This window comes from Amblyraja radiata, chromosome 35 (genome assembly GCF_010909765.2).
Source record: "Amblyraja radiata isolate CabotCenter1 chromosome 35, sAmbRad1.1.pri, whole genome shotgun sequence".
NCBI lineage: Eukaryota > Metazoa > Chordata > Chondrichthyes > Rajiformes > Rajidae > Amblyraja > Amblyraja radiata.
This window is the reverse complement of record NC_045990.1, coordinates 4,431,993-4,458,135: the sequence shown is the minus strand read 5'-3', so window position 1 is coordinate 4,458,135 and position 26,143 is coordinate 4,431,993. Positions and strand designations below refer to the sequence as shown.

The 26,143-nt window shown below is 47.4% G+C and overlaps 1 protein-coding gene across 1 annotated transcript in view; it reads right to left on the bottom strand.

The window, feature by feature from the left end:
* The window catches only part of cacna1a (calcium voltage-gated channel subunit alpha1 A), a 246,753-nt gene that overhangs the window by 185,396 nt on the left and 35,214 nt on the right, over window positions 1–26,143 (bottom strand). Inside the window, exons 2-3 of the mRNA XM_033012279.1 lie at window positions 12,790–12,895; window positions 9,347–9,486 (exon numbers count right to left, since the gene is read on the bottom strand). Coding sequence (XP_032868170.1) covers window positions 9,347–9,486; window positions 12,790–12,895 — 246 coding nt within the window. The remainder of the gene's footprint in view (window positions 1–9,346; window positions 9,487–12,789; window positions 12,896–26,143) is intronic.

Below are 26,143 nucleotides of genomic sequence, written 5' to 3'. Positions count from 1 at the left end.
CGGCTTGTGACACAATCTCTCATGGTTAATCGAACGTCTCGGACCCCTTGATTAGAATCCTCTCAGTGACTCACTGCTGGGCACCCATTATTCCATATATAAACCAGCCCAACACACAGTCGGCCTACTTCCTACATTTCACTCTTAGTTGTCCATTATCCTATATATAACCCATCAATATGCCTCCATTATCCTGCCACTTTGCTCAGCTGGCAACGTTCTTTCCTCTCATCTGCTTCAAGCCCCACTGAGCACATACTGCTCCAGTGTCGCGCTGAGCCAGTGGTATGATGTACGAGTAGCCATCTTCCAGATGAAATGAGTGCCTTCATCATAGAAACATAGAAACTGATGCATAGAAATTAGGTGCAGGAGTAGGCCATTTGGCCCTTCGATCATTCAATATGATCATGGCTGATCATCCCGTGTCACATCACCTTTGCCTGTGTGTGAATGTGTGTGAATGTGTGTGAATGTGTGTGAGTGATTGGTGGTGGTCGGAGGGGCCGTAGGCGCAGATTGGCAGCCACGCTTCCGTCAGTCTGCCCCAGGGCAGCTGCGGCTACAGAAGTAGCTTACCACCACCGAGTGTGACTGAGGAGTGAATGAATAATGCAATGTAAAGCGCCTTGAGTATTAGAAAGGTGCTATATAAATCCCATCCATTATTATTATTATCCCGTGGCTCGGTGGGAAAACTGGGTATCGAGTGATTACGATAAAGTGTTTAAGAAGGAACTGCACTTCGCTCCATAGATGCTGCCGCACCCGCTGAGTTTCTCCAGCACTTTTGTCTACCTTCGATTTTCCAGCATCTGCAGTTCCTTCGTAAACACTTTGTCTACTCCACTGCGAAATCTCCTCAAGGTATTCAAGAAGGAACTGCAGATGCTGGAAAATACCTACAAGGTATGACTACTTTGAAGAAGTTCTCCTCCTCCCTCCAAAGACAGTTTTACAACCTCCTCTCTAACTGACCCCTCTCTGTGATTCCCCCTAATAAAAGTGTTTCGGCCCGAAACGTTGCCCATTTCCTTCGCTCCATAGATGCTGCTGCACCCGCTGAGTATCTCCAGCACGTTTGTCTACCTTTGAATGATTATGATATGTTGTCCACTCTGTTGCCTAGACTAAATATCGTTCAAAAACATAGCTTTCCTCATGGACACACCAAGTCCTTTCTTTGACCTCGCCAACATCTCGCTTTCAATAGTAGGTTTGAACGGACATACAACACTGGATGGGAAGCTAGCCCCAATTACATAGAGTGGACCTGGATGAACAGACTGGATGTGGAGGGTTTAAGAAGGTCTGAAGAAGGGTTTCGGCCCGAAACGTTGCCTATTTCCTTCGCTCCATAGATGCTGCTGCACCCGCTGAGTTTCTCCAGCACTTTTGTCTACCTTGGATGTGGAGAGGATGTTTCCACTAGAGTCATGGAGTCATACAGCATGGAAACAGGCCCTTCGGCCCATCATGCCCATGCCAACCATCAACGCCCATCTACACTAGTCCCACCTGTCCACATTTGGCCCATATCCCTCGAAACATTTCCTATCCATGTACCTGTCAAATATTGTTAGAGTTCCAGCAGACTGTGTTTGATACCGATCAGGTGCTGTCTTTGTGGAGTTTGCGTGTTCTCTCTGCAAGTGAATCTGTTTCCTACATCCAAATAACCTGTTGGTAAGTTAATTGTCCACTATGGTTTAGCGGAGGTGTTGGTGGGTGTCCGGAGAATTGGGGATGAGTTGATGAGAATGCGTTCATAATTCATCGGTTCTTAGCTGGAGTCACTTGGCAGGTCAAGCAGGATAAATTCATAAGTGATAGGACTAGCATTTGGCCATTCGGCCCAAGAAGTCTACTCCGCCCTTCAATCATGGCTGATTTCTCTCTCGCTCCTAACCCCATTCTCCAGCCTTCTCCCCATCCCTGGAGAACATGGATACGGTAGGTGACGTTTCAAGGGCCTCGATCCGAAACGTCACCCCTCCATGTTCATCAGAGATGCTGCCTGACCCGCTGAGTTACTCCAGCACTCTGTGAAACGTCACCTATCCATGTTCTCCACAGATGCTGCCTGACCCGCTGAGTTACTCCAGCACTCTGTGAAAGTCACCTATCCATGTTCTCCACAGATGTGCCTGACCCGCTGAGTTACTCCAGCACTCTGTGAAACGTCACCTATCCATGTTCTCCACAGATGCTGCCTGACCCGCTGAGTTACTCCAGCACTCTGTGAAACGTCACCTATCCATGTTCTCCACAGATGCTGCCTGGCCCGCTGAGTTACTCCAGCACTCTGTGAAACGTCACCTATCCATGTTCTCCACAGATGCTGCCTGACCCGCTGAGTTACTCCAGCACTTTATGCATCAACCAGCAGTGGCAGTTCCTTGTTACTACCGTCTGCTTTTCTCCTGAATGGTTTCAAAGATCATTGAATGGACGGAGCCTGCAGTGGGCTCGGCCACTCTGAAACACTGGCAGGGCAAAAAAGACAAGCAAGGAATGATCTTCCCGATGCCATTGTATCAGGAAGCTCAGCTGGATATTTCCGGGGTAGAGATAGAATCTAAAGCTGATGAGCTGTAATGTTAGTTACATCCTTGGTCGCCACTCTGCTTCATTGAGTATTCTGGGTCTCTGCACTATCCACTGGATAATCTGGCTCCGAACCTTTCTGTCTGTGACCTCTGCTGAAGGTGGAATTGGCTCGTCGGCAAAGGCTAAAAATAGAGCCGTGTCGTTATTCACCTGTCTCCTGCGAAGGGGATGGAGCTAAACTCCGGGAGTGCCTGAGGAAGGACAGAGCAAACTGCTGCCCACCTGCCTGCCTGTCCGTGGAGACTTTGTGGGTCAGGCTCTTGCCTCCGAGGCACAAGGTTATGGGTTCAAGTCCCACTCCAGACATGTGCACTCAATGAATCGCGACTGCCATCACCCCCCCACTGCAGCGGGGCAACATGTTGGAGGGTTCAGAAAATTGCTGGGGAAACTCAGCGGGTGCAGCAGCATCTATGGAGCGAAGGAAATAGGCGACGTTTCGGGCCGAAACCCTTCTTCAGACTGATGGGGGGTGGGGGGGGGAGAAAGAAGGAAAAGGGGAGGAGGAGGAGGAGCCCGAGGGCGGGCGGATGGGAGGGTGGGAGGAGACAGCTAGAGGGTTAAGGAAGGGGAGGAGACAGCAAGGGCTAGCAAAATTGGGAGAATTCAATGTTAATGCCATACGGACGCAAGGTCCCCAGACGGAATATGAGGTGCTGTTCCTCCAATTTCCGCTGTTGCTCACTCTGGCAATGGAGGAGACCCAGGACAGAGAGGTCGGATTGGGAATGGGAGGAGGAGTTGAAGTGCTGAGCCACCGGGAGTTCAGGTAGGTTATTGCGGACTGAGCAGAGGTGTTCGGCGAAACGATCGCCCAACCTACGCTTGGTCTCCCCGATGTAAATCAGCTGACATCTAGAGCAGCGGATGCAGTAGATGAGGTTGGAGGAGATACAGGTGAACCTTTGAGGAGGGTTTGTTGGAGGGTTTGTCTTTGGAGCAAGATATGAATGAATGAGTGTATATATTTGAGAATTATTCATGTGAGTATATATTTATATCATGGTATATGGACACACTGATCTGTTTTGTAGTCAATGCCTACTATGTTCTGTTGTGCTGAAGCAAAGCAAGAATTTCATTGTCCTATACAGGGACACATGACAATAAACTCACTTGAACTTGAATGAATTTGACAAGTCACGGCGATGTTCTTTCTTTCACGTACCCGAGGTATGCAAAGAGTCACCAGGTAAAGGGCGAGGACAGAGCTGCAAAGAATCCCACGTCAGCTCCTCCTTTGTTCTCCCCGCCCCACCCCTTCACAGCGGCCCCCCCCCCCCCACTCCCCCTCACAGGACCAGGTGGGGAAGCGGTCAGTGTTATGGCGATCAGAGGAGAGCAGATGAGGGTCAGCCTTGATCTCAGTGACTGATGGAGTTGGCCTCCACCTGCTTTGATTTGCCCAGTAAAATGGCACAAAGTGCTGGAGTAACTCAGCAGGTGGGGCCTCATTCAGTCTGACCTGAAACATCACGATCCAGGTTCCTCAGAGATGCTCAGCGGGTGAGGCAGCATCTTAGGAGAGAAGGAACGGGTCGAGACCCTTCCTTATTCATCCAGACTGAAGAAGGGTCTCGACCCCAAACGTCGCCCATTCCTTCTCTCCAGAGATGCTGCCTGACTCGCTGAGTGACTCCAGCACTCTGTGCCCTTTTGTGTAAAACCAGCATCCGCAGTCCCTGGTTTCTATCTCTGATTTGCACAGTTAATAATTAAGATCTAAATGAGTGAGTGTGATAACAAATTCAAATACAGATGTGTTTTTTTAAAAATGGATGAGAAACTTGGAAGAGATAAGCTAACAAATTAATTTAAGGCACATTGAAACACGCTCACGTCATTCAGTCCAGAAAACCCAGTACATTTGCTGCTTAATCTTAGTTCCTTGCCTTAATATATCTCTTGATATGGGGAGAGGTGAATGCATCAGACAGTCTCCACTGATGTGCATGAAATTGGCACACTAAATAATGTATTCAACAAGAAGTGGTTTCTAAAATAACCCTTAAAGGTTTTGTACGTGGCATCTGTGATCACTTCGTGCCAGGCAATGGCTATTTTTTCTTGATGGATGCCATTCCTTCTCTTGTGAATGAGTCAGAGTGGTTTTTTTAATTAACGTTTTTAGAGATGAATGGAAACAAGGCCCTTCGGCCCACCAAGTCCATCCCAACCATCGATCATCCATTAATATTAGTTCCACGTTATCCCGCTTTCTCATCCACTCCCAAGTCGATGGAGACAACTTTTAAGAGGTCAATTGTTCACTGAAGCCAGTAGTTCACTGGGTGTAAAGCCAGTAGCTTGGGGCAGCGGTAGTGTTACTGCCTTACAGTGCTTACAGCAGACCCGAAGACAAGGGTTCGATCCCGGCTTTGGGTGCTGTCTGTGCAGAGTTTGTACGTTCTCCCCATGACCTGGGTGGGTTTTGTCCGAGATCTTCGGTTTCCTCCCACACTCCAAAGACGTGCAGGTTGACTTGCCCCAAATGTATGTCATGGCAGTTCATTAGTTTCTTAAGTTCATAGGAGCAGAATTAGACCATTAGACGTAGGTTGACAAAAGTGCTGGAGAAACTCAGCGGGTGCAGCAGCATCTATGGAGCGAAGGAAATAGGCAACGTTTTGTCCCGAAACGTTGCCTATTTCCTTCGCTCCATAGATGCTGCTGCACCCGCTGAGTTTCTCCAGCATTTTTGTCTACCTTCGATTTTCCAGCAGCTGCAGTTCCTTCTTAAACAGGTTTGTAAGTTAATTGGCTTGGTATAAATGTAAATTGTCCCTCGTGTGTGTAGGGTAGTGTTAGTAATATGTCAATATATATTAGGTATCTACAAGGTACCACATTATTGTACTTACTTCTAATAAAATAAACATTTAAAAATTTTTTTAAAAGGATAGTGTTAGTGTGCTGGTCGGTGTGGACTCGGTGGGCCGATGGGCCTGTTTCCACGCTGTATCTCTAAACTAAACTAAACTAAACTAAACTAAACAGTCTTTCATATGAAGAAAGACTGGATAGACTCGGTTTGTACTCGCTAGAATTTATAAGATTGAGGGGGGATCTTATAGAAACTTACAACATTCTTAAGGGGTTGGACAGGCTAGATGCAGGAAGATTGTTCCCGATGTTGGGGAAGTCCAGAACAAGGGGTCACAGCAGTTTAAGGATAAGGAGGAAATCTTTTAGGGCCGAGATGAGGAAAACTTTTTTCACACAGAGAGTGGTGAATCTGTGGAATTCTCTGCCACAGAAGGTAGTTGAGGCCACAGTTCATTGGCTATATTTAAGAGGGAGTTAGATGTGGCCCTTGTGGCTAAAGGGATCAGGGGGTAGGATACTGAGTTGGATGATCAGCCATGATCATATTGAATGGCGGTGCAGGCTCGAAGGGCCGAATGGCCTACTCCTTCCTGCACCTATTTCTATGTTTCTATGTTTCTAAACTAGGGTGTAAAGCCAGTAGTCTGAAGGTCACAGGAACACCTTAAATAAAACATAGAGAACTTTGGAAAGGAGTGCCAGGAACCATACTGACATTGAAAAGACAAAATATAGAGTGCAGCATCAATTAATAACTTGCGTGTAGCAGACAATTTTTTCATAATTCTCGTCAAAAATAGCCTGGCATCCTGTGCCATCCACAGCGAGATGCCATTACCACACAAAGGCGCAACAAAGTCAAAGCAGCCAGCTGCCAGGATAGAACGAACACTTGAATTCTGAAGAGCACCGACTGACAAGTTGAAATCCAGGTGTGGGCTTCACTTTGGCAAACAGCGCAGAATAAACGCTCGCAGTTTACCGTTCTCCCCCGAACACAGTAGGTTTTGAAAGTGGATTGTCGACAAGTTCTGCCACCGATCTCAGTACTGTGATTTAGTGATGTGGATAGTGGGTTTGGTCAGATTTCAGTATCTCCCATATCTCATGTTTAAGAAGGAACTGCAGATGCTGGAAAATCGAAGGTACACAAAAGGTCTGAAGAAGGGTTTCGGCCCGAAACGTTGCCTATTTCCTTCGCTCCATAGATGCTGCTGCACCCGCTGAGTTTCTCCAGCAGTTTTGTGTATCTCCCATATCTCCACAGGTTGAGTGTCTTTCTCCCATTTTGGGGAGAAGACAGAAGAATTGGGTTGAGAGGGAAAGATAGATCAGCCAAGATTGAGTGGCGGAGTAGACTCAACGGGCCGAATGGTCTAATTCTGCTCCTATCAACTTCTTAAGAAACTAATGAACTGCCATGACATACATTTGGGGCAATCCACCCCCTAAACCAGGGATGGGGAACCTTTTCATGTTGGAAGTTCGCATTAATCTAATAAGGCTGCATCCAAGAAACTTCAATTAGATCTAGGATTATCTCGTTGAATCTTCATTTCCTTTTTGGTATTTTAAATACATTCATTTTAAGATTAAAATAAAATTAATAAAAGACGAACTAAAACATATTAATAAAAATAAAAGGATTTGTTCTACAAAATTTAGATTCATTCAAAAGGCCGCACTTAACGGCCTAGAAGGCCACATGCAGCCTTAAGGCAGGTTCCCCACCCCTTCCCTAAACAAATTTGCACAGGTCAGGAGAAGCATTTACTCTGAAAGTCAATCCTTCCTCTTTCCAGCAGCCCCTTTGGTTAGATAGGTGAAGTTTTTCCCACGAAGAACACTTGATCTCATCTTAATTCCTGCAAGCAAGCAAGCAAGCCAGACTATCTCTGGCTGATCCTTCCTGGCTGCGGGTCAGATGCGTAGAGCACAGTCCCCTGCCAACGGCACTTCATCAACACCAACCAGACTCGACACAAAAGTCGCCCACAGCCCATTTGTAACCAACACATTTTTCACATTGTGCAGGAAGGGACTGCAGATGCTGGTTTACACCGAAGATAAACACAAGATGCTGGAGTAACTCAGCGGGACAGGCAGGCAGCATCTCTGGGGAAAAGGAATGGGTGAAGTTTCGGGTCAAGACCCTTCATCATTGTGCCTTTCATCATTGTGCCTTCCTCCACAGTGCTATCCACTGTGGGGGGATGATTATTTTGTCTAATTGTAGTCCTGTAGGTCTGTGTCCAAGATGACTGCCGTGAAGAGAGAGTGGACGCTGGCGCGCTTTGGCTGCCGCTGCTCTCTCTTCACACTATGTTTTTGATTTTCTGTTTTTGGATTGAATTCTGTTTTAAATTTGTGTCTCTGTGATGTCTTTATTACCTGTTATATTCCGATTATATGTTATTCCGATTACTATGTAAGGTGTCCTTGAGATGTCTGAAAGGCGCCCATTAAATAAAATTTATTATTATTATTATTATTATCAGACTCATAGTCAGGAGAGAGGGCGACACAGAGATAAGGAAGGGTAAGGTGTGAAATGAAGATATCAAAGGAGAAGTAGTTGAAGGAACGTTTTTCACATTGGCAACTATGGTAACGTTTGCCTGCATAGAGCCAATATTTGATATCTTAACTGAAACTCAACATTCCTGCAGTGCGGCACCCCCTCAGTACTGAACCTCTGACAGTGCGGCACCCCCTCAGTACTGCCCCTCTATTTTGATTCCAGCCTCAAAGCAAGTTACAAAAACTGAGACACCGGGTGCTTTGCAACATTTATGATGAACCCCCACTCAATTGGACCCAGAGAACAGAAATTATGTCAGAGAGGCAGGCTGCTCATGTAGATCAAACAGTATTGCGGATTTGATCCATGTCTGGTTTTGCTGCTGATGACCTGATCTAAATCCATGTCAGGTTTTCCACACCACCACCACCTAGCAGCCATGTTGGTAGGCAGTTCAACTTGCCCACAGTGCTCATTTCGATGGTCTCTGTATGCATTCTAATTAAAGTACTTGTTATAGAAACATAGAAAATAGGTGCAGGAGTAGGCCATTCGGGCCTTCGAGCCTGCACCGCCATTCAATATGACCATGGCTGATCATCCAACTCAGTATCCTGTACCTGCCTTCTCTCCATACCCCCTGATCCCTTTAGCCACAAGGGCCACATCTAACTCCCTCTTAAATATAGCCAATGAACTGTGGCCTCAACTCCATTCTGTGGCAGAGAATTCCAGAGATTCACCACTCGCTGTGTAAAAAATGTTTTTCTCATCTCAGTCCTAAAAGATTTCCCCCTTATCCTTAAACTGTGTCCCCCCTCAATCTTCTAAATTCATCGATGATATATAATGACTCTGTATCAATAGTACTTTGCACAGTTCAGTCCAACACATTCAGGCCAATGCTTCCCTTCTGCACAAATATCCCACCCCTCCTCAATACACCCCACTATATAATGCCATACGATGGAACTTTATTTATCCCAGGAGGGAAATTGATCAACTGTACATCTTTATCCACTTGCTCTTCAAAATCATCAAAGCTGGACTTCACAGTCCTTCCTGTCAGCTGCAAGCTTCATAATACCAGCAATCTTTCATTAAATAAATGTCTTGCCAATTTACCACTGGCTGCTCCTCCACACATGGAAATATCTTCTCTACACCCCCACTGGCCAAGCTTGTGTAGCGTTTTCATGTTCTCACCCTCGTTTCTTCTCCACCTATTCCCCTCGCCCCTCCTCGTCCATCAGGCCCAGTTTGACCACTCCACGTCCACTCTCTCTCTGTGTGCAGCTGAACCAAGGACAAACGCAAGCTGGCCAGCCTCGTGGTGACACCAGCCCCCCAACCCGGTAATAACATAACGGAAGCACGGGCGTGACTTACCCTGTGAGAACCACGATAAAGTCCATGATGTTCCAACCGTTCCGTAAGTAAGAGCCCTTGTGGAAGGCAAAGCCGAGGGCGATTATTTTGATTCCCGCCTCAAAGCAAAAGATTCCAATGAAATATGGCTCGGTGTCGTCCTGAAACAAAGCAGAAACAGGCATTGGGTGGGGTGGAAGATTGCAACCTTCCCTGTTTTGACGAATGCAATCAACTCGACGTGCACAAACGGAAGAACAAGTTGTCCAGCAACTTTAGGCTGTGCACGCCACACAAAAGAATAAGAAGGCATTGAGCGTTCCCAGTCAACGTTTGGTTAATATCGACAGCTGCGTAAACGCTGTCAGTTTCACCCCCGCCTTTCGCAGGTCAGAGGAAGATGGTTCAGCGACTGTAAGTTCTTTGGTAGACAAAAGTGCTGGAGAAACTCAGCGGGTGCAGCAGCATCTGTTGAACAAGTTAGGGCTTTATTCTTTGGAGCGCAGAAGGTTAAGGGGGGACTTGATAGAGGTTTTTAAAATGATGAGAGGGATAGACAGAGTTGACGTGGAAAAGCTTTTCCCACTGAGAGTAGGGAAGATTCAAACAAGGGGACATGACTTGAGAATTAAGGGACTGAAGTTTAGGGGCTAATAATGGGAAAAAAGCTCATACTTAAATTCTGGAAAAATGCGCCCACACCAACAATAAAAATGTGGATATCAAATATGTTTGAAACATTACATCTGGAAGAGATGAGATTCCTCTTAGCAGATAAAGCAAACCAATTCCAAAAGACGTGGTCTACGTTTATGGACCTATTACAAGCATGAGGTGCAATAGTAATTTTAAAAAATAAATAAATAAATAAATGGTATCAGGACCTGGCATTGGGAGATAAAACAACAAAAACAGACTTGGTTGGTAGTCTTTCTGCGGAGTTTAATGTTATAATAGAGCGATTGTCCTTACTTTCTTTTTCTTTCTTTTCTAGGGTCTACTTTCTTACTTTACTTCCTTCTCTAACTTCTTTTCTAAGGGGCTTTCTTTTCCCAACACTCTTCTGCACTTCACAACTCTTGCGCACCTTCTTTACTTTCCTTACTTCTATCTTTTTCTTAAAGCTTTAAAAAAAAAAAAAAAATGAAGCGGTACAAAAAATGTATTAAGATATATGTGTTGTGTGTTATTGTAATTTACCGTACTTCTAATAAAAAAAAAAAAAAAAAAAAAAAAAAAAAAAAAAAAAAAAGAAGTTTAGGGGTAACATGAGGGGGAACTTCTTTACTCAGAGAGTGGTAGCTGTGTGGAATGAGCTTCCAGTGAAGGTGGTGGAGGCAGGTTCGTTTTTATAATTTAAAAATAAATTGGATAGTTATATGGATGGGAAAGGAATGGAGGGTTATGGTCTGAGCGCAGGTATATGGGACTAGGGGAGATTATGTGTTCGGCACGGACTAGAAGGGTCGAGATGGCCTGTTTCCGTGCTGTAATTGTTATATGGTTATATGGTTATCTATGGAGCGAAGGAAATAGGCAACGTTTTGTCCCGAAACTTTGCCTATTTCCTTCGCTCCATAGATGCTGCTGCACCCGCTGAGTTTCTCCAGCACTTTTGTCTACCTTCGATTTTCCAGCATCTGCAGTTCCTTCTTGAACACTGTAAGTTCTTTCACGGTTCAAGTCTCAGTCAGGGGTTTGGGCACAAAGTTCTAGGTTGTCTATCCAGTGACTATCCGCTGTCACGGTGGCAATACTGAGGGATGCTGTGTTTCAGCTAATAGATCAAATACTCAACCATGGCTGATTTATCTTTCCCTCCAAACACCATTCTCCCGCCTTCTCCCCCTAACCCCTGACTAATCAAGAATCAATCTATCTCTGCCTTAAAAACATCCAATGATGGCCTCCGCAGCCGTCTGTAGAAATGAATTCCACAGATTCACCAGCCTCTGACAAACAGAAATCCTCCTTGTCTCCTTTCTGAAGATACGTCCTTTTATTCAGAACCTGTAACCTCTGGTCCTAGGCTCTCCCACAAGTGGAAACTTCCACTCCACATCAACTCTATGCACTATTTGGTAAGTTTTAATAAGATGCCCCTTCATCCTTCTAAACTCCAACGAGTACAGACCCAGGGCCGTCAAACGCTCATCGTATGTTAACCCACTCATTCCTGGGATCATTCTTGTAAATCTCCTCTCCAGCACCAACAAGTTAAGTCAAGCCAAGTTTATTGCATAGATCCTTGCTTAGATATGGGCCCTTGCTTATACACATCCTTGCTTAGATACGGGCCTTTGCTTATACACATCCTTGCTTAGATATGGGCCCTAAAATTGCTCACAGTACTCAAAGCTGCTCAACGGTGGCCTATAGATGCTGGCCCTGCCCACAACAGCCAAACCCCACCCGTAAATAAAGGAAGCAAATGATCTGTCCAATAGACCTCTATCCAACAATCCACGCCTAATGCCCCTGTCCCACTTAGGAAACCTGAACGGAAACCTCTGGAGACTTTGCGCCCCACCCAAGGTTTCCGTGAGGTTCCCGGAGGTTTTTGTCAGTCTCCCTACCTGCTTCCACTACCTGCAACCTCCGGCAACCACCTGCAACCTCCGGGAACCGCACGGAAACCTTGGGTGGGGCGCAAAGTCTCCAGAGGTTTCCGTTCAGGTTTCCTAAGTGGGACAGGGGCGTAAAGCTTTTCTCAATGCCAACTTAGCTGGTCTACAGTGTCCCTGACTGCAGAACTCCCTCAATACTGCCCCCCCCCCCCCACAGTGCAGGACTCCCTCAGGACTCATCACCCACACCAAATCCTGGCATCACATCACTCCAGTCCTCAAAAAACTTCACTGGCTTCCCATCTCCCACCGGATCACCTACAAAATCCTGGATCCTCACCTACAAAGCCCTCCACCATCTGCCCCCCCCCCCCCCCCCCATATCTCACTGACCTCTTCTCCCCCTACCAACCCTCACGGTCCCTCAGATCCACATCAGCCGGTCTCCTCTCCATCCACAAGTCCAACCTCCGCAGTTTTGGGGACAGAGCCTTCTCCAGGGCAGCTCCCAGGCTCTGGAACTCACTCCCCCAACTGATCCGCAATTCCGTGTCCCTCACCATCTTCCAGTCCCGCCTCAAGACCCATCTCTTCACCTCTGCCTATCCTTAGCCCCACGTCCCCCTCCCTTTTCATCTGTGCATTAATTGCCTCATATTGTGTTTTGTATTGAATTCTGTCTTTACTTTGTGTACTAGTCATGTCTCTACTATTTATTTCATTCCACTTACATGTTTTTCCTCTACATGCTCAATTTTTGTAAGGTGTCCTTGAGACTCTTGAAAGGCGCCCATAAATAACATTTATTATTATTATTACTGCCCCTCTATTTTGATATAGGGTGGTCAATGTCGTGCATGAGTAGGTCAGACATGGATGAGAAAGAAGATTACTTACAAGTCGTTCGGACATGGGAGTCTTGTCATCATCGGGTAGGTGTTGCTCCAGTGCTAAGACAATGCAGTTGGCGATGATTGTTGCTAAAATCATGTATTCAAATGGAGTGTGAAAGTTAAGGTAAATTCTGGTGCACAGAGATGATACATTTATACCACAACCTCCATTGATATAGAAACATGCTACAGTTATTGCTCAAACAATGTTATAAACATAAATACGCCGATTTAGAGATACAGCTCGTGACAGGCCATTCGGCCCATCGAGTCTGCCATTCACTGTGATCATGGCTGATCATCCACAATCAGCACAGGATGGGACAAATCAGGCAGTCAGGATAAATATAATACGCTCCTCCAACACAGTTTTCTTCTAGTTTCCACCCCGTCTCCAACCCCCCCCCCCCCCCCCCCACCTATAATCAGCCTTATATAGAAACATAGAAATTAGGTGCAGGAGTAGGCCATTCAGCCCTTCGAGCCTGCACCGCCATTCAATATGATCATGGCTGATCATCCAACTCAGTATCCTGTACCTGCCTTCTCTCCATACCCCCTGATCCCTTTAGCCACAAGGGCCACATCTAACTCCCTCTTAAATATAGCCAATGAACTGTGGCCTCAACTACCTTCTGTGGCAGAGAATTCCACAGATTCACCCCTCTCTGTGTAAAAAATGATTTTCTCATCTCGGTCCTAAAAGACTTTCCTCTTATCCTTAAACTGTGACCCCTAGTTACGAAAGGGCCCAACCCGTAACGTCACCTATCCATGCTCTCCAGGCACACAAAATTCTGGAGTAACTCAGCGGGACAGGCAGCATCTCTGGAGGGAAGGAATGGGTGACGTTTTAAGGTCAAGGCCCTTCTAAAAATTAAATTAAATTTCTTTATTTATATAGCACATTTTTAGTCAACTTGCATTGACCCCAAAGTGCTTCACATAATTACATCCACACACACAGGCAAAGGTGGGTGAAGTGTCTTGCCCAAGGACACACACAGGCAAAGGTGGGTGAAGTGTCTTGCCCAAGGACACAACGACAGTATGCACTCCAAGCGGGATTCGAACCAGCTACCTTCCGGTTGCCAGCCGAACACTTAGCCCATTGTGCCATCTGTCGAACCATTGTGCCATCTGTTCTACAGTCTGAAGCAAAGATCTTATAGCAGAGCTATAGGATCTTTGGTCTGAAGAAGGGTCTCGACCCGAAACGTCATCCAGAGAAGCTGCCTGACCCGCTGAGTTACTCCAGCACTTTGTGTCCATCTTCGATTTGAACCAGCATCTGCAGTTCTTTCTTACACACGCTCTCCAGCGATGCTGCCTGACCCGCTGAGTTACTCCAGCACTTTGTGTCTGAGTTCAACATTTGACAGACGAAGAGAATGGAGGGGGCTGGGAATGATAGTGCTGAACATCTGACAGCGATCGGCAATAATCTCATGTCTTCATGCATAAACCACAGCTCGGGTCCGGAAGGTATCCAGTGGTGCAGCAAAACTGATTGGAACAGGACCACACAGCTGTCCTCATTTGATGCACCAACTACATTTCAATCAGAGGCCAGTACTTCCAAACTGTGGACAAATATCAGGAATTCCCACTCCAGAGTTACATACAAGACTTCCATCGCAATAACTTTTAGTTTAGTTTAGAGATACAGCGCGGAAACAGGCCCTTCGGCCCAACGATCGCTATCCTACACTAGGGACAATTTTTACATTTATGCCAAGGCCATTAACCTACAAACCTGTGCGTCTTTGGAGTGTGGGAGGAAACCGGAGCACCCGGAGAAAACCCACGCAGGTCACGGGGAGAACGTACAAACTCCGTACAGACAGCACCCGTGGTCTCTGGCGCTGTGCCCCTGTCCCACTTAGGAAACCTGAACGGAAACCTCTGGAGACTTTGCGCCCCACCCAAGGGTTCCGTGCGGTTCCCGGAGGTTGCAGGTGGTTGCAGGTAGTGGAAGCAGGTAGGGAGACTGACAAAAACCTCCGGGAACCGCACGGAAACCCTGGGTGGGGCGCAAAGTCTCCCGAGGTTTCCGTTCAGGTTTCCTACCGTGTGGCCCTGATTCAGATAGATGAAAGGACACAAAGTAAGGTGCAGAGAGACACAAGGGGTGCAGATGCTGGAACCTTGAGCAGAACACAAAGTGTTGGCAGAACTCTACGGGTCAGGCAGCGTCTGTGGAGGGAATGGTCACTGACATTTTGGATCGGGACCCCTCGTCTGACTGTCTAAAAAAGGCGTACGTGCAGGAAGGAACTGCAGATGCAGGTTTAAACCGTAGACACAACATGCTGGAGTAACTCAGCGGGACAGGCAGCATCTCTGGAGAGAAGGAATGGGTGATGTTTCGGGTCCGAAGAAAGGTCTCGACCCGGAACGTCACCCATTCCTTCTCTCCAGAGATGCCGCCTGTCCCACTGTATTACTCCAGCATTGTGTGTCTACCTAGGGGAATCAAGGACCAGAGGACACAGGTTTAAGGTGAGGGGGGAAAGATTTAATAGGAATCTGAGGGGTAACTTTTTCACACACAAAGGGTGGTGGGTGTATGGAACAAGCTGCCAGAGGAGGTAGTTGAGGCAACTTTTGAGAAACGTTTGGACAGGTATATGGATCGGACAGGTTTAGAGGGATATGGGCCAAACGCAGGCAGGTGGGTCTAGTGTAGATGGGAGATGTTGGCCGGTGTGGGCAAGTTGGGCCGAAGGGCCTGTTTCCGTGCTGTATCACTCTATGACCTAACTCATTCAAGTAAAGAGATTGGAAAGACTTGGGTGCTGGACGATTAGATACTCTCGAGTTCAGGACTGTCAGGAGTCTGAAAAAACACTGTCTCTCACAGAAACTTGCCCTTTACAGGCCAGTGAGCTGTTTATTGCTGAGGATTAATGGGGCAGCTTTGAGCAGCAGCCCCCCGCTGGGAGCTTGGCTGGAGCCGCCCACTCTCATTGCACTCGGATCTTTGACAGCATCCGAGGCGACCTCCATCCCATCTGTCTGCAAACTCCTGGCCTCTCCATTCAGTGTAAGGCATGGTGAAGGAGGGAGGGAGAGAGAGGGGGGGGAGAGAGAGGGGGAGAAAGGGAATTAGGCTGGGGGTGGTGGGGTGGGGGGGTGGAGAGGAGAGACCCAAGATGGTGGGGTGGGGCAGTAGTGGAGGGGAAAAGGGAAAAGGAGGAGGAGGAGAGAGAGGAGAGACGAGAGGAGAGGACAGGAGAGAGAGATGAGAGAGAGAAGAGGGGAGAGAGTGAAGAAGAGAGGACGAAGAGAGAGGAGAGGATGAGAGAGAGAGAGGAGGGAGAGAGAGAGGGAGAGAGACAGGACAGAGGAGAGGAGGAGAGGGAGAGAGAGAGAGGGGAGGGAGAGAGAGGACAGAGGGAGAGGGAGAGGGCCAGAGGACGAGAGGAGGAGCGAGAGGAGAGAAGACGGAGAGAGAGGAGAAGAGAGTGAGAGAAAGGAGAGAAGAAGAGAGAGAGAGAGAGAGAGAGGAGACGAGCAGAGAGAGAGACAGAGAGACAGAGAGACAGAGAGAAAGAGAGAGAGAGAGAGAGAGAGAGAGAGAGCAGAGAGAGAGAGAGAGGAAGAGAGAGCGAGATAGAAGAGAGAGAGAGAGAGGAGAAGAGAGAGAGAGAGAGAGAGAGAAGACGAGAGAGAGAGAGAGAGGAGAGAGAGAGAGAGGAGAGGAGAGAAGGATAGAGGAGAGAGAGAGAGAGAGAGAGGTGGGCGGGTGAGGAAGAAGGGAAGATTTTGTAGAGAGGGGGCAAGAGCTACAGGCATATCGAGGGTTCAATCTAAGCAACAATGTGAATCCCCTCCTTGGTGGAAGTAGCAGAATAATATTGACACTTCCCTCATATTGGAGGCAGTTTCTCAGGGGTGGGAAGGTATAGGTTGCTTCTTTCCCCACTAGAAAACCAACCAATGCTTTCAATATTTCCAAGGTCCCCGGCAGGTTTGCTGCCTCGGGAAATATTGTCAAAGAATCTGATGGGTAACATTTCAAAAATCAATGGCAGCCGAGCCAAGGATTGGCTCCTTGCCAAGTGGCTTTGACCCTGTGGAGTGCAATGGAACCAGTCAGCTTCTGGCCCGTTTACACTCCCAGACTATGGATCTCTTCAACCCTTGCATCGGGTCTAAAGATAAAACTCAGGACAAATGTCCACAAACATTCTTACTGAGAGCGGTCAAAATCTCTCAGCATCTATCCACACCCAAGTTTACAGCAGCAGGGGATTCATAGAAACATAGAAACATAGAAAATAGGTGCAGGAATAGGCCATTTGGCCCTTCGAGCCTGCACCGCCATTCAATAGGATCATGGCTGATCATCCAACTCAGTATCCTGTACCTGCCTTCTCTCCATACCCCCTGATCCCTTTAGCCACAAGGGCCACATCTCCCTCTTAAATATAGCCAATGAACTGGCCTCAACTACCTTCTGCGGGAGAGAATTCCACAGATTCGCCACTCTCTGTGTGAAAAAAGTTTTCCTCATCTCGGTCCTAAAAGATTTCCCCCTTATCCTTAAACTGTGACCCCTTGTTCTGGACTTCCCCAACACCGGGAACAATCTTCCTGCATCTAGCCTGTCCAACCACTTAAGAATTTTGTAAGTTTCTATAAGATCCCCCCTCAATCTTCTAAATTCTAGCGAGTACAAGCCGAGTCCAGTCTTTCTTCATATGAAAGTCCTGACATCCCAGGAATCAGTCTGGTGAACCTTCTCTGTACTCCCTCTTCATTTATGTAGGAAGGAACTGCAGACGCTGGTTTACCCCGAATAGAGACACAAAATGCTGGAGTAACTCAGCGGGACAGAAAAAGTCATTGTCTATAATCAAGATAGACAGATTCTTGATCAGTACGGGTGTCAGGGGCTATGGGGAGAAGGCAGGAGAATGGGGTTGAGAGGGAGAGATAGATCAGCCGTGATTGAATGGCGGAATAGACTTGATGGGCCGAATGGCCTAATTCTGCTCCTATTGCCTATGAACTTATGACAATAAAAAGGCTGGACTTCTTTTCACTGTATTAACTTAACTGAATCATCCCACCACAGCTCGAGAGTGGTCCTGAACAACTACTATCTACCTCATTGGTGATCCTCGGACTATCTTTGATCGGATTTTACTAGCTTTACCTTGCACTAAACGTTATTCCGAGATGGTGTATCTGTACACTGTACATGTACAGTGATGTTGTCGATTGTAGTCATGTACTGTCTTTCCGCTGACTAGTTAGCATGCAACAAAAATCTTTCACTGTACACGTGACAGTAAACTAAAAAAACGAATTTAATTTGAACATAATTGAGAATTAAGGGACAAAAGTTTAGGGGCAACATGAGGGGGAACTTCTTTACTCAGAGAGTGGTGGCTGTGTGGAACGAGCTTCCAGTGGAAGTGGTGGAGGCAGGTTCGTTTTTATCATTTAAAAATAAATTGGATAGGTATATGGACGGGAAAGGAATGGAGGGTTATGGTCTGAGTGCAGGTAGATGGGACTAGGGGAGAGTAAATGTTCGGCACGGACTAGAAGGGCTGAGTTGGCCTGTTTCCGTGCCTAATTTCTATGTTTCTATGTTTCTATGTAATTGTTATATGGTTATATGGTTGTAAGAAATAGCAGTAGTGGAGACACAAGCAGCTGCAGATACTGAAATCCTGGGCTGGAATAAGGCTGCATCTCTGGAGAACATGGATAGATGATGTTTAGGGTCAGGTGTGAGGAAGGGTCCCAATGCTTTAGTCTGAAGAAGGGTTTACCGAAGAAAGCATTGCTGTGACCTTCAGACTTTACACCTGGTGAAGACCCACCCCCACATCTTTACCAACTTTCTCCCCCCACTGGATCAATCTGAAGAGAGACCCCACCTAAAACGTCACCTATCTATGTCCTCCAGAGATACTGCCTGAAGCTGAAGCAAAGCAAGAATGTCATTGTCCTATCTGGGACACATGACAATAAACTCTCTTGACTTGACTTGACTTGACTTGACTTGAGCCACTGAGTTTTACTCCAGCACTCTGTGCTCAAGACTTTAAACATCAGAGATGCAGCTTGGATACAGTGGTCCACCAGAGATCACCCTGTACACAGCACTATCCTACACACCGGGGTGAGGAGGGGGCTGTGGACCCCCAGCAGGACCAAAAACAAGACCTGTCAAAGGGAGGATGAGCTTCTAGCGAGCCAACGGCCATCCACACTTCAGTAGAAGTTGCGATCACTGTCGTACGTAGCGTTGTAAGGCACCGTGCCTGTTGATGTTTTCAACAATGGTGATGGTGATGGTGATGGTGATGGTGATGTTATTGATGGTGATGGTGATGGTGATGATGATGTTATTGATGGTGATGGTGATGGTGATGGTGATGATGATGTTATTGATGGTGATGGTGATGGTGATGGTGATGTTATTGATGGTGATGGTGATGTTATTGATGGTGATGATGATGGTGATGGTGTTGGTGATAATGATGGTGTTATTGATGGTGATGGTGATGGTGATGATGATGGTGATGGTGTTATTGATGGTGATGGTGATGATGATGGTGATGGTGTTATTGATGGTGATGGTGATGATGATGGTGATGGTGTTATTGATGGTGATGGTGATGACGATGATGATGTTATTGATGGTGATGGTGATGGTGATGATGGTGGTGATGGTGATGATGGTGGTGATGGTGATGGTGATGGTGATGGTGGTGTTATTGATGGTGATGGTGATGGTGATGGTGATGGTGATGGTGATGGTGATGGTGGTGTTATTGATGGTGATGGTGATGGTGATGGTGATGGTGATGGTGATGGTGATGGTGTTATTGATGGTGATGGTGATGGTGATGGTGATGGTGATGGTGATGGTGATGGTGATGGTGATGGTGATGGTGATGGTGATGGTGATGGTGATGATGATGATGATGGTGATGGTGATGGTGATGGTGATGGTGATGATGAATGCTTCTACTAGGGTCATGAGTTCATAGGTAATAGGGGCAGAATTAGGACATTCGGCCCATCAAGTCTACTCTGCCATTCAATCATGGCTGATCTATCTCTCCCTCTCAACCCCATTCTCCTGCCTTCTCCCCATAGCCCCTGACACCCGTACTGATCAAGAATCCGTTTATCTTGATTATAGACAATGACTTTCCCTCCACGGTCATTGGAGGCCTTGAAACTGACCCAATGACTTGGCCTCCGCAGCCTTGTGTGGCAATGAGTTCCACAGATTCACCACCCTCTCAGTAAAGTCTACCACGTAAACCAGAGAGCCAGCAGTCGCATCACCGTGCAGTCGGCTCACAATCCTGGCAACAGCCAGCTGTAAAACAAAACCCAAACCCTCGCTCACAAGATGCGAGTGAAGTAACTTGACTGAGGGCGACGGATACTTTTGCGTACATTCCGCAAATTAAACGGAGAGAAAAATCAATCCCCTCAATTAATCATCTCCCTTTAACGTCCCCACGACCTGTTGGCTGATTCATTGTGATGAATGTCCTCAATTACACAATCTAAACAAGCTGACCCAAAGCCAGATCAGTGCAAGGAAGGTGGCCAGGGTTTGAGAAGCTTATCTTGCAGCTATTCTTCAATGCTCTGCATTCACATTGGGCATCCTGTTCACCCGGTACAATGGTACATTATTGCCACATGCCAAGAGTCACACAGCTGTGGAAACAGGCCCTTCGGCCCAACTTGCCAATGCCGACCACCAACATGTCCCATCTACACTAGTTCCCACCTGCCCATATCCTTCTTATCCATGCACCTTGTTCCAGTGAAGATGGACACAAAATGCTGGAGTAACTCAGCGGGACAGGCAGCATCTCTGGAGAGAAGGAATGGGTGAAGTTTCGGGTCGAGACCCTTCTTCAGACTGAAGACTGAACATCACCCATTCCTTCTCTCCAGAGATGCTGCCTGACCCGCTGAGTTACTCCAGCATTTTGTGTCTATCTTCACTGTAACAAGGTACCCCCGTGACCTGCGTGGGTTTTCTCCGAGATCTTCGGTTTCCTCCCACACTCCAAAGACGTGCAGGTTTGTAGGTTAATTGGCTTGGTAAATGTGAAAAAAATCGTCCCTAGTGTGTGTAGGATCGTGTTAATGTGCGGGGATCGCTGGTCGGCGCGGACCCAGTGGGCCAAAAGGGCCTGTTTCCACGTTGTATCTCTATACTAAAATAAACTAGAAGATGCTGCCTGTCCCGCTGAGTTACTCCAGCATTTTGTGTCCACCTTTTGCAGCCAGAACTTGGCCATCAAGATCCTTTGTCCAGACTGGGTCAGAGCTGCAGAGATCGGCCTGGCCAGGCGATGTTGTCGGAGTTGACAGTAGTAAGAGTCAAGAGAGTTTAACAAGCACCTGGGTGGGACCAGAGCAACAAGATCCGTATTTGCAGCAACTTTACGGGCACATTAAGCCTGACAACAAATAAATATGCAATAAATGATCAGTATTCTAGTAAACCAGACCACGAAAGTACAAGCTAACTCTCAGTCTGAAGTACCGTCAATATATCTCGTTTCTCTTTCTCCTGACTCTCAGCCTGAAGTGAGGGGTCTCGACCCAGAACGTCACCAGATCCTTTTCTCCAGAGAAGCTGCCTGACCCGTCGAGTTACTCCGGGGGCCGTTGGACAAAGGGCCGGGAGGAGAACCGGGAGGTCGGTCAAGGTGGCGCAGCGGTAGAGTTGCTGCCTTACAGCAGAAGACAGCACCGGAGACCCGGGTTCGATCCCGACTACGGGTGCTGTCTGTACGGAGTTTGCACGTTCTCCCCCCGTGACCTGCGTGGGTTTTCTCCGAGATCTTCGGTTTCCTCCCACACTCCAAAGACGTGCAGGTTTGTCGGTTAATTGGCTTGGTGTAAATGTAAAAAAATAACGTCCAGTGTAAAATTGTCCAACTTCCCGTGGACTCTTCAGGAGGTACAAGGTCCAACCTTCCGTATCTTCAAGGTCGGCTGCGGGAGGCTTCCCCTGGGGCACGAAGGCTGAAGGCCCGGAGAACAGAGAAGGACATCTCGCTGGTGAACCAACTGAGGTGATGGCAGCAATGGGCCTTCATGACCAAAGATCCTACAGTGAGCAAGATAGTCCACTCGACGAAAAAGACATAGTACGGTCATGGCTAGATTAGTGGGTCATTTTCGGCTCCATTTCTTGGTTCTTCCTCGGTCGTGGGCCTCGAGCCCCCGTTGACGGGACGATCTTGACTCCTGTAGCCGGCGACTCCGCGTCGAGGCGATCCGCCCCCACATCGGGGGGAGGGGGATGTCAGCTCCCCCGCGCCGGGCGATCGAACCTCGCGTCGGGGCTGGTCGAACCTTCTGACAACGTTGGAGCTCCCGACTAGCCTCTTCCCGAAGACTGCGAGCTCTTGATGGTAAAGAAAGGTGATGGTAGAAAAAAATATATTTAAAAAAAGCAGCCCTCTCCAATCTTCAGGTCGGTCATACATTGCTTTGACCAGATGGGGACCTAATCTCATCAGTAGAATGGCCATTCACTGAGAACCAGTGCCAGGAGCATCCGAGAGTAGTGCAGAAAATCCACTCAGAAGACGGAGGGGGAGTGGAATGCATTACTGAGGTGGCTGGGGGGAAAGAGATGTTAATCACACTTAAGTAGGCGATGTGCAGTCACCTCCAGGAACCACAGATCAAGAGCTGGGAAGTGAGATTAAGACGGAGAGCTCTTCCACAGCCGATATGTACAATGGAATAAATAGCCTCTTTTTTTTAATGGTGACCTCTATCTGATCCCAAAATTAGACAGGGACTGAGAAATACTTAAAATGTACAGGGCTCAGGACAAAGATGGTAAGTCTTGTGTCGAAACAAACAAAATAGGTGCAGTAGGCCATTCGGCCCTTCGAGCCAGCACTAGTCTGATGTTAATGGGGCTTATGCTAACATGATCATATTGATTTTGGATGATCATCCGTGATCATATTGAAATAGGTGCAGTAGGCCATTTGGCCAATATCCGTGATCATATTGAAATAGGTGCAGTAGGCCATTCGGCCCTTCGAGCCAGCACTATGTGCTGGCTCGAAGGGCCGAATGGCCTACTGCACCTATTTCAATATGATCACGGATGATCATCCAAAATCAATATGATCATGGATGATCATCCAAAATCAGTACCCCGTTCCTGCTTTTTCCCCCATATCCCTTGATTCCTTTAGCCCTAAGAGCTAAATCTAAAGGGCCTGTCCCATTTGGGCGTCATTTGCGCGTAATTTACGCGACATCGTTTATTCGTCATGACGCGCGCACGTGATACGTGCATAGTGCGCATTACGCGCGCATGTTGCGTGGTGACGTAGGCAGTGATGCGCAGTCGTGTGTGGCGCCCCAGGATTTTGGGACGTACCAAATCTTCATGACGCGCAAATGACGCCCAAGTGGGACACGCCCCTTAACTCGTCTCTTGAAAACATCCAGTGGACTGGCCTCCACTGCCATGCTGTTGTTAGCATACGCCCCAGTAACATTGTACAGTAGACCTCACCGAGGCTGTTACACTCCAGAAGCAGGGGTCACTGTTGAAGAATAAGGGGTCAGCCATTTAGGACTGAAATGGGAAAAAACTTTTTCACACAGAGAGTTGTGAATCTGTGGAATTCTCTGCCACAGAAGGTAGTGGAGGCCAATTCATGAGAGAGTTAGATTTAGCTCTTAGGGCTAACGGAATCAGGGATATGGGGGGGGGGGAGGCAGGAACGGGGTACTGGAAAAAGCAGGAACGGGCTTGTACACTCTGGAGTTTAGAAGGATGAGAGGGAATCTTATTGAAACATATAAGATTATTAAGGGTTTGGACGCGCTAGAGGCAGGAAACATGTTCCCGATGTTGGGGGAGTCCAGAACCAGGGGCCACACAGTTTAAGAATAAGGAGTAAGCTATTTAGAACGGTGACGACAAAACACTTTTTCTCACAGAGAGTGGTGAGTCTGTGGAATTCTCTGCCTCAGAGGGCGGTGGAGGCAGGTTCTCTGGATGCTTTCAAGAGAGAGCTAGATAGGGCTCTTAAAAATAGCGGAGTCAGGGGATATGGGGAGAAGGCAGGAACAAGGGTACTGATTGGGGATGATCAGCCATGATCACATTGAATGGCGGTGCTGGCTCGAAGGGCCGAATGGCCTACTCCTGCACCTATTGTCTATTGTCTATTGTTTTTGCATGATCAGCCATGATCATATTGAATGGCGGTGCTGGCTCGAAGGACTGAATGGTCTACTCATGCACCTATTGTCTATGTTTCTGTGTTTCTACATCCAAAGCCTTTGCTACCAGGTTGCAAAAAAATCAATGGAAGTGAGATTTTTTTTTTTTTTTCCACGGCCCCCGTTTTTAAAATAAAATCTCTCGCGATTGTTTCAAACGATCGCTGCAGCAATCTCATCTCTCACATCGTGAGAGGGACCCCAGCCAGGCCTGGCTTTCTCCCTCGCTCTGAGCACTGCAGATCCGCACAGCATGTTCCGTTGTTTGAAGCTCTCGTCAATGACCTGCTTTCACTTTGAGCGAGAGCTCGGGAGGCATCACTCACTGATAAATACACCCTGCTGCGGACTTTTAAGCTGCGCTGATTGGTGCAGGGCTTATAGTGGCTGAATCAGCGTGTGTTACGAGTGGATTTCTATATTGGCATTCACTGGTATTTCTGGCAGCTAAGTAATTGCAGGATGGAGCTCCGAGAGGCTGCGAGCTGTTACAGGGACCTGCATTAATACAATAAAACTGTAAAGGCATACTGCAAACCAACATTTAGAAAATAAATGGACACACAGTGTTGGAGTAACTCAGCGGGTCAGGCAGCATCTGTGGGGAACATGGATAGGTGACGTTTCACAGAGTGCTGGAGTAACTCAGCGGGTCAGGCAGCATCTGTGGAGAACATGGATAGGTGACGTTTCACAGAGTGCTGGAGTAACTCAGCGGGACAGGCAGCATCTGTGGGGAACATGGATAGGTGACGTTTTGGGTCGGAATCCTTCTATCCTTGTTTTACACTTAAGGGATACAGCATGGAAACAGGCCCTTCGGCCCATCGATTCCACACCATCCCATACACTAACACTACCCTAGACTAATGTAGAAATAAAGAGAAGCTAATGTCGAAACAAGGAACTGCAGATGCTGGTTTACAACAAAAAAAGAGCAAGTGCTGGAGTAATTCAGCAGGTCAGGCAGCATTTCTGGAGAACCCAGACAGTTGACGTTGCAGGTCAGGACCCTTCGTCAAATAGCATCTACAGTTCCTTGTTTCTATGTTGCCACAGAAGGCTGTGGAGGCCATCAATGTTAAAGGCCCTCGTACACCTCATCATGCTTCTTTCCAGGTTAAAATCCATAGATATGTTCATAGAAAGAGCGTGTGGTCCACTTCAAAGCGATTCCACTTTCATGGAGTGGTAACAAGGAACTGCAGATGCTGGTTTACCAAGGGAAGACACAAAGTGTTGGAGCTTTCGGTGGATCAGGCAGCGTCCCCTGGGGAACCTGGATCGGTGACGTTTCGGGTTGAGAATTTTCCTCAGACTGATTATAGGGACCCACGATATTATATGTCTGAGAATGGGCGCAACTGAAGATTGTTAAGGGCTTGGACACGCTAGAGGCAGGAAACATGTTCCCGATGTTGGGGGAGTCCAGAGCCAGGGGCCACACAGTTTAAGAATAAGGGGTAAGCCATTTAGAACGGAGACGGGGAAACACTTTTTCTCACAGAGAGCGGTGAGTCTGTGGAATTCTCTGCCTCAGAGGGCGGAGGAGGCCGGTTCTCTGGATGCTTTCAAGAGAGAGCTAGATAGGGCTCTTAAAAATAGCAGAGTCAGGGGATATGGGGAGAAGGCAGGAACGGGGTACTGATTGGGGATGATCAGCCATGATCACATTGAATGGCGGTGCTGGCTCGAAGGGCCGAATGGCCTACTCCTGCACCTATTGTCTATGGTCTGGCCGGGAAGATCTCGAAAGAACTGCCAAGAACCAAGTGAGGTGGAGGACATTTGTCAATGGCGTATGCTCCTTAGAGGAGTAAAGGGCTTAAGAAGAAGAAGATATTTCAAAAAAGGACATAATAGATGCTACCAAACCTTTTCTTATCTTAGTGGGGATAAAATGGATTGTCTTTTACCCTGAAGACGATTTTGTACAGAATGCGAGAGTAGGGATTGGAGCAAAATGGAGAACGCAGTCAGATCATTTGTAAATTAAATTGCTGGCCAAGGCAGATTAATTGCTAGGCTTTCATGAAATGCATTCCGTTTCTCACAGTCTAAATGCCAGGAAGTATCGATCCCTTCTCCCA